The following is an 8,853-nucleotide window of genomic DNA, read 5'->3' as shown; positions in this document are numbered from 1 at the left end:
TGCTGATATATGTCCTCTGTATCACTAGTGTCCAGTTACAGTGATGATATAAGCAACTGAACCTCAGTCTACTGGTAACACCTTCCGTCCGATTTTCATGACGAGTTCACAAGTTAATAGCACTGCGTTGCAGTTGACGTTCTACTTTCTCCATTTGTTTTGGGCGACAAGGAAAGCACGTGGCCCTACCTGCGCCCAAAGCGAGCGGAGAAGTTTTGTACAGGAGTATGTGCGCTATGACGTCACACCAGGAAGTCAGGCGTACAGACCAGAACGGAGTATCGGTGCTGGACTGCTTTTAATTGATTTCTTCTCTTACCAGGACAGTGCATTTACCCTCGTCTTGATGTTGCATTTTAGATTGACTTTGCTTGACATTTCATTTTAACAATTATAATTATTCGTCGCTGAGATGTAAGGTGGTCTGCAGTCCTGCACCGAAGTTCCGTCGTGCCTAACATTTCCAGTAAAACGTCAGCTGATCCACGTACGCACCTGCCCTGCCCTCGATGCTCACCAGATAACAACCAAGGGTCCACCCTTCTATGAAGGGCGGTCGGACGACGTGATATTTCCCACCCATGCCCCCTACCGCCCCCAAATCACGCCCGTGGTTGGTTTTAAACCCGATGCGATCCACGTGCCAGCCGACCCGGAGTCTCACTTCAGTTATCTTTTCACCTTGATTGACGCGTACTTCGAAGTCATGCCTGGTCCCACCGTTCCCACCATGCTTTGCGGCAGTGCGGCGTCCATACGTCACCTGGATACTGCGGAATGAGCGAAAATGTTATAATTATCATCATTATGATGATGTCATAATTATCATCATTATGATGATGTTACAATTAGGTTATCAACGGCGAAATTCGCTGCGATGTTACAGACCAATAGCCTTCCTTGCTAAGATTAACCTTTCATACCATCAACAACTTGTTAAGAGAAGATAATCGGTTGATCTGATTTATCCAAATAAGGACCGTTTTGCATTGAATGTTTCTGATACGTCCCAGGAAAATGTTAAAATGTTCATTGAGAATGAGTGTTCAACTTACGCATGAATATAATCCGGATTCCCGCTCCACACGCTGATCGTGACGATCCGCGCCTGCTCGTAACTCCGGTCGCTGAACGGGGACCCGCCGCTGCCCCCGTAGGCCCGGGAAGCGTGGACATTCCTGTACCAGTGGTCCGGGTAGCCCCAGGGGTTTTCTCCTCGCACGTGCAGAGCTGAGGCTGGAGACAAGAACAGCATCAATCATCTTCAGCATGTGGCTACTCAGGTGAAAATGAGTACGGCTAGGGCCGTCCCTCGGATAGGACGTTAAATGGAGGTCCCCTGTCCATACCCCGGGCACGTTAAAGAACCCACTACACTTGTGATGGTGCGGTGTGAGTGGTTCAAACCATACAGTCCTTTGGCCACACCTGGGGGCAATTACAGTCGTATTGAGGTCACCTGAGTGGCGCCGAATGGCAGCTTACTCCCGACCCTAGCTCCCAAGAGAGAGCAGTCGACCCACCCAATAACAATAACAAAATAACAATGGCTGGCGGTCCGATATCCCGTGGGTGTAAAGGTGCAGATTTTCTATTTTATTTGTAGATGTGAGAAGAGGGCATCAAATTACACAGAAAAGGCGTAGGTTCACATGTACCTGTCTTATTGTATTACGTTGCATTCCAAATATCCAGTTACCACATCTAACCCATGAAGAAGGCACTAAAGCATTATTCTTCACCCCTTAAACAAGATCACTTAACTAGCGAAAACTAAGCAAGCGTAAAAACAAATGTTGAAAAGGCAAGAATACTACCGGGCAGTAGTAGGGACTCATCATCTTCATCCTCCCCATTTTTGTTGTCATCGTCTGAAAAATATTGATATCATATGTCAATTTATTTACCTCCGAAGAATTGCAAAATATTCTCTAACCGTACGAGTAGAGGAGACTGGATGGTCAATGGTATCATTGACGTTTGAAGCAGGCAAGAACTTCTTAAGATGAAGAAGAAACTTCCATTCAAGCGGGACGTTTTTCTTCTTCATACTATTCATCATACCTAAACCAAAGATCACGAAACTTGTGAGAACTAAGAAAAAGTAAAAATACAAATATTGATCAAGCAAGACTTGTCTCATGCATTTGTAACTCACCTCTCGACTCCACCTCCCTCTGGACGACAGCCAGTTCCTCCAACAGATGCTACAGTTCCTCCTCCAAGACGCTGGAGCCGCCCAGTTCCTCCTCCAAGGCGCTGGACCCGTCCAGTTCCTCCTCCAAGGCGCTGGACCCGTCCAGTTCCTCCTCCAAGGTGCTGGACTCGTCCAGTTCCTCCTCCAAGGCGCTGGGCCCGTCGAGTTCCCCCTCCAAGGCGCTGGACCCGTCCAGTTCCTCCTCCAAGGCGCTGGGCTCGTCCAGTTCCTCCTCCAAGGCGCTGGGCCCGTCCAGTTCCTCCTCCAAGGCGCTGGGCCCGTCCAGTTCCTCCTCCAAGGCGCTGGGCTCGTCCAGTTCCTCCTCCAAGGCGCTGGGCCCGTCCAGTTCCTCCTCCAAGGTGCTGGACCCGTCCAGTTCCTCCTCCAAGGCGCTGGACCCGTCCAGTTTCTCCTCCAAGGTGCTGGACCCGTCCAGTTCCTCCAACAGATGCTCCAGTTCCTCCTCCAATGTGCTGGACCCGTCGCTGTTGTCTCCAGCTGCGAAGAACCGACCGGTCCCGAGCAGGGCCACCAGCCCCATCGTCATGAGCACGGAGACTCTCATGGTCCGGTCTGAAACAGTCCTGTGGTAACAATAACGCCCAAGCACAAGGGTTCAAAATAGTTATCAAAATATCCACCACATAAATGCACGGAAAACGACCGGGCAACAGGAACAGACGAGCGAAGGTATTTAGACAAAGTTTATTAAGAATTAAAGCTACTGCGATTAATGGCAAAGCTTTCGCGGAAAAGGCAAGCAGAACCTCTTCGTCTTTGAAATTCTGTCTCCGGGCTACGGTATGTTGTACATATTGATGGAGGGCTAGTTTGCACACTTAATCGCTCATTAAGTTGTCATCTTTTAATACGTTCAAGTCCTGTGGGTAAATTTCTTGAGTTGGATTATAGTTTATTTTTCTCACTATGTAATAAAGACTCCGGTGGGTAAATTCAGTACTTGTAGAACAGTTGGTTTTTCTCACTATATCTTAACGACGATGGGTAAACAAACGTCTTAAGTTACAGAACAGCTTGTTTTTCTGGTGATATTTTAAAGACGCGCGACCTTTGGTCCAGCGGCCACCATTTCTGCTGGAGGCCATGAGCTGTTCTTTTGTCACACCTCAGAAACCGGTCGGGCCACCGAGCGTGCCGAAGCCCCGCCCCCATGTGGTCACGTGTACTAATCTCGCTGTTCTTATTGGACAAATTTCTAATTTGATTGGCACCTTGTTACCTTTGCAACATGATCCCATCTAGCCGCCTGGAATTTTGTTCAGGTTTTCGAATCCAACGGATAAGCGAAAGTCAAGAAAGAAGGCGTCCACGTAGCAATTAAACAAAACATTTAGTGACTAAATCTTATTATTTACCCTCATTATTTTGGTCATTTACACATTTAACAGACAATCTTAAAATTAGACCTGAAAGGCGAAAAAGACTTTTGTGGCTAAGTAGGCCAGCAGGGTACAATATGACGATCGGTGGCTCTCGTCGGTAAATTTGGACTAATGTAAAAATAAATTGCCGCAAAACAAACTACAACTGTACAGCAAAGCGTCATTTTACCACGAGAATCACGCAGAACGTGTTTTACCTGTGTTTGTCCTGGTTAGAGTGGGTAGCGAGATGTCGCACCGTGACTGTGAAGCGGGTTTATCGGGAGGAACCCTGAAGTGACTCCGGTGTGAACCTGCCGCAGCGCCCTCCGACCAGAAAGTGCGGGGCCCCGGCCCGGGCTGGACTTCTTCGGTATCTTTGGGTGTCTCAATTATGTGGGTAAAGCTGGAGCTGATTGGACGGTCAAAGGCGCACCTAGGGCCGACGACATTAGACCTCTGTCACACCCATGAAACACCCTTAAGGTAAGTTGTTATCACGCAACGAGGGGATTAAGTTGTCTTGAAGGTAATGAACCGAATTGGCTTTGTCTGATTTCGGTGCAATACTCCAAACTTAAGATTGTCTTGTAATTTAAAAACTAAAGAAACTCTTCCCCCATCTATGAGAATTTTTGTCTCTACGTCAACTGTTTTCACCTGTTTGTAAAATACATCACCAGACCGTGGCTATTCTTACATGTCGTCACAGCGATAAACTTCTCCAGACGAACGGAAAACGGGCCCAGGAGCTCATTGGTGCACTTTGCGGAAGGTGAAAAGAAGCGTCTGTTTGCGGCCAGATTCGTCACAGTCTGCAAGTAACCCCTTAAGTTTGCTACACCGCTGAGACGTCATTACCTCGTTACAAGATGTTCAGCTTTCCTTAAGGGCATTTGACGGGTGTGACAGAAGTCTTTGTAAAGCTCATATCAAGATTTCTATCTGGAAATTGGTGCGGGACTAGGCTGCAAGCCACCTAAAATCGTTGTGGCACATAATTGTTGAAGGAAAAAATCAAGATGGCGACGCATCTATTATCCTGACGAACTGAAGGAAAGAAATAATGTTAGCAGATAAAAACCCATGGAACCATCAGCTCGCATGTTAGTTGCTGGTTTTGCTCAGATGAACTTATGGTCGAACGACTCCCATTCTCAGCTAATTCGCCATGCTATTGTGTTTACTCGGTCAGAAATCATTGTTCAATGCTGAACTTTCTTCTAACACTAAGGTATAAACGGATCAAACATAAGCTCGCGAGAATTACAGACACGTGAACTACTGACACATGGTATTACGGACTAGTGACGTCAGCAATTGGTCAAACGTGCCAGAAAGCTTATATCGCCCAGCGTCTTTGCTTAGGGATAGCTGGAGCGCCCGGATGTATAAGTATGTCCTCGTTTCTCCGTCTTGAAAAGTAGTCCTGTTCAGTTTCCAGTATTCTGCAGTGTGAATGTACAGCAGTTCACCATGCATCAAGAGCGGTGACCTTGCAGCAAAATTGGGCAGAGTCCTTTCGGTTCATTACCCTTAAGACAACTCAATCACCTCGTTGCGTGATAACAACGTACCTTAAGGGTGTTTGCTGGGTGTGACAGAGGTATACTGTCGTCGGCAGTAGGTGCGCCTTTGACCGTCCAATCCGCTCCGGCTTTACCCAGATAATTGAGACACCCCAAAATACCGAAGAAGTCCAGCCCGGGCCGGGGCCCCGCACTTTCTGTTCGGAGGGCGCTGCGGCAGGTTCACACCGGAGTCACTTCAGGGTTCCTCCCGATAAACCCGCTTCACAGTCACGGTGCGACATCTCGCTACCCGCTCTAACCACAGCAAACACAGGTAAAACACATTCTGCGTGATTCTGGTGGTTAAATGATGCTTTGCTGTTCAGTTATAGTTTTGTATTGAGGCAAAATGTTTTACCCTAGTCCAAGTTTACCTACGAGAGCCACCGCATTGTACCCTGTGGGCCCACTTAGCCACAAAAGTCTTTTTTTCCTTTTTAGCCAATCGGGCCCAAGCTATAAGATCATCTGTTAAATGTGTAAATGTGTAAGATAATGAAGTTAAATGATAAGACTAAGTCACTGAGTGTTTTGTTGAATTGCTACGTGGACGCCATGTTTCTTGACTTTCGCTTATCCGATGGATCCAAAACCAGTGAACTAACTTCCAGGCAACTGGATGGGATCATGTTGCAAACGTAACAAGGTGTCAATCAAATTAGACGTTTGTCCAATGAGACAGCTAGATTAGTACACGTGACCACATGGGGGCGGGGCTTCGGGACGCTCGGTGGCCCGACCGGTTTCTGAGGTGTGACAAAAGAACAGCTCACAGCCTCCAGCGGAAATGGTGGCCGCTAGACCAAAGGTCGCGCTGTCTTTAAAATATCACCAGAAAAACAAACTGTTCTCCAAGTCAAGATGTTTGTTTCCCCACCTGAGTCTTTAAGATATAGTGAGAAAAACAAACCTTGTTCTCCAAGTTATGAAACGTACCCACCGGAGTCTCTAAAATATATTGAGAAAAATGAATTATTCTCCAACTCAAGAAACTTACCCACCGGAGTCTTTAAACGTATCAAAAGATGTTGACAACTTAAGGAGTGATTAAGTGAGAAACCTAGCCCCCTTCAACATGAATGACATACCGTAGTCCGACAGAAAATAGGTTCTGCATGTCGACGTCGTTTCCCGCGAATGCTTTACCATTAATCGCAGTTGCTTTAATTCCGGATAGACTTTGTCCGTCTAAATTGCTTCACTAGTTTGTTTCCTTTGCCCAGTCCTTCTTCCGTACATTTCTGTGGTGGACATTTTGATAACTTTTTTAACCCTTGTGCTTGGGCGTTGATGTTGTCCACAGGACTGTTTCAGGCCGGACCATGAGAGTCTCCGTGCTCATGACGATGGGGCTGGTGGCCCTGCTCGGGAACGGTCGGTTCTTTGCAGCTGGAGACAACAGGGACGGGCCCAGTGCCTTGGAGGAGGAACTGGACCATCTGTTTGAGGAACTGGACGGGCCCAGCGCCTTGGAGGAGGAACTGGACGGGTCCAGCACCTTGGAGGAGGAACTGGACGGGTCCAGCACCTTGGAGGAGGAACTGGACGGGTCCAGCACCTTGGAGGAGGAACTGGACAGGCCCAGTGTCTTGGAGGAGGAACTGGGCGGGTCCAGCACCTTGGAGGAGGAACTGGACCATCTGTTGGAGGAACTGGTTGTCGTCCAGAGGGAGGTGGAGTCGAAAGGTGAGTTAAAACGCATGTCTTGCAGCTTTGAGACGCTTCTTGCTTTATGAATATTTATATTTTTTTCTTGTTTCTCTTAGTTCTTACTAGTTAGTGATATTTATTCAAGGGATGATGATTTCTATGTAGAAGAAAACGTCCTGCTTGATTGGAACATTTTTATTGAATGAATCATTTCTTTCATAGAAACCCTATGACTTAAAATCTGCAACAGGTTAAAAATCAATGATTTTACATCTTTTCTTATGTGCTTCCAGTGATTGGTTCGTCGGCAGTTGGAGACAACCGCGACACCTTAGACGATGAACTGGATAATGACGCTATCGTCCAGAGGGAGTTGGAGTTGAAAGGTCAGTTACCAATGCATCTCTTCCAGCTTCGTGACGCTTCACTTGTAATAGTGTGTGGCCATTAACCGCATGTACGTACTGCAGTTTCCCCGCTCCCATACAAACTACGCTTAACGTGTAATATTGTGTGGCCATAAACCGCATGTACGTACTGCAGTTTCCCCGCTCCCATAGAAACTACGCTTAACGTGTAACATTGTGTGGCCATAAACCGCATGTACGTACTGCAGTTTCCCCGCTCCCATACAAACTACGCTTAACGTGTAATATTGTGTGGCCATAAACCGCATGTACGTACTGCAGTTTCCCCGCTCCAATAGAAACTTTGTAAAGCATAGCAAATGGGCACCAGATTTAAGAATTGCATGCAACTAGCTCTATTCGAATATTTTATTTTTAATTTGCTGACCCACTGAAGATGTATCTTGCTCAAAGTTTCTTCTTCATCTTAAGAAGTTACTGCCTGCTTAAAACGTCAAAGATGCCATCGACTATACAGATACTTTCCAATCGTGCGGTTAGAGAATTTTGTAATTCTTCTGAGGTAGTTGATATATGTTATTAATATTTTTCAGACGATGACATCAAAAAGGGGGCGGATGGTGATGACATGTCCCGACTACCCGGTAATATTCTTGCTTTTCCAACATTTGCTTTTTACTTGGTTCCCACTAGTAAAGTGATCTTTGTTTTAGGGTTAATGAATAGTATGTAGAACAAAAACGTCCCGCGTGAATGGAACATTTCTTGATGAGTGAGTCATTAGTTTCGTGTAAATCTATGATTTCAGAATTTGTGGTTCTTTTTTTCATTGGTCGATCTGTCTGTCTGTCTGTCTGCCTGTCTGCCTGTCTGCCTGTCTGCCTGTCTGTCTGTCTGCCTGCCTGTCTGTTTGCCTGCCTGTCTGTCTGTCTGCCTGCCTGTCTGTTTGTCTGCCTGTCTGTCTGTCTGCCTGCCTGTCTGTTTGTCTGCCTGTCTGTCTGTCTGCCTGCCTGCCTGTCTGTCTGTCTGCCTGTCTGTCTGTCTGCCTGTCTGTCTGCCTGTCTGTCTGTTGGAGAGTAATTTCTTTCTTTTGTAGCCTGGGTACCATACGGATAGTAGTTCGCTCCTATGTTCGCTTCTGCTATCCGTCTGGAGACTTGCGCATCAAACCCTTTGGTGGTAACGTCAGTTAATAAGCGAAGTAGGGAATGGGTTCTAGAGCACAGGTTCGATGACAACAGCCCGGCGCCTGCATGCGTAAGAGGATGCAGGGCTTTTCCGGTGTTGGAACACCGGTTCGAACGAGCGTTTGAACCCATTCCATAATTCGCTCATATGTGCGGACCAATCAGCGCGTGCTTCCGAAATTTGGACGATTCCAGACGTTAAGATGCTCCGCGTTCCCAGACGGAAACACAGAGAAGCGACTGTATTTAGTGTACAATGAATGTCAGAGCTAGAAGCGACTGTTTATAGTATATAATGAACGCCGGAGCGAACTACTTTCCGGATGGTACCCAGGCTATCTCTTTTGTGATTCGTGGGACAATTTTACAATCATTGAATGACGTAGCTTCTTCATGGGTCCTAATTGGATTTGGGGTGCAACGTAACACATGAACACGGGTACATGTGATCCTATGCTTTTTATGCATAATGTGAGGCCTTCTGTCTACATCTATGAA

At 46.8% G+C, this 8,853-nt stretch overlaps 3 protein-coding genes across 3 annotated transcripts in view; 1 reads left to right on the top strand and 2 right to left on the bottom strand.

Moving 5' to 3' along the window:
• Positions 1-12: 12 nt before the first annotated feature.
• LOC118407542 (griffithsin-like) lies at positions 13-1,713 on the bottom strand. The gene is made up of 3 exons (XM_035808019.1): positions 1,710-1,713; positions 1,056-1,236; positions 13-770 (listed from the first exon to the last, which is right to left on the bottom strand). The coding sequence occupies exons 1-3, from the start codon at positions 1,711-1,713 to the stop codon at positions 455-457; spliced, it is 501 nt and encodes a 166-aa protein (XP_035663912.1). The 3' UTR covers positions 13-454.
• Positions 1,487-5,125, bottom strand: LOC118407582 (protein Ycf2-like). The gene is made up of 3 exons (XM_035808080.1): positions 3,798-5,125; positions 2,159-2,781; positions 1,487-1,871 (listed from the first exon to the last, which is right to left on the bottom strand). The coding sequence occupies exon 2, from the start codon at positions 2,760-2,762 to the stop codon at positions 2,208-2,210; it is 555 nt and encodes a 184-aa protein (XP_035663973.1). The 5' UTR covers positions 2,763-2,781; positions 3,798-5,125; the 3' UTR covers positions 1,487-1,871; positions 2,159-2,207.
• Positions 5,126-5,268: 143 nt separating this feature from the next.
• LOC118407529 overlaps positions 5,269-8,853 on the top strand; it is a 7,364-nt gene continuing 3,779 nt past the window's right edge. The window contains exons 1-4 of the mRNA XM_035808006.1: positions 5,269-5,424; positions 6,454-6,836; positions 7,094-7,186; positions 7,762-7,812. Of these exons, the coding sequence (XP_035663899.1) occupies positions 6,473-6,836; positions 7,094-7,186; positions 7,762-7,812 (508 nt within the window). The 5' untranslated portion in view covers positions 5,269-5,424; positions 6,454-6,472. The remainder of the gene's footprint in view (positions 5,425-6,453; positions 6,837-7,093; positions 7,187-7,761; positions 7,813-8,853) is intronic.

Source organism: Branchiostoma floridae, unplaced genomic scaffold, assembly GCF_000003815.2.
Source record: "Branchiostoma floridae strain S238N-H82 unplaced genomic scaffold, Bfl_VNyyK Sc7u5tJ_1421, whole genome shotgun sequence".
Taxonomy (NCBI): domain Eukaryota; kingdom Metazoa; phylum Chordata; class Leptocardii; order Amphioxiformes; family Branchiostomatidae; genus Branchiostoma; species Branchiostoma floridae.
This window is presented reverse-complemented; position numbering and strand designations above follow the sequence as displayed.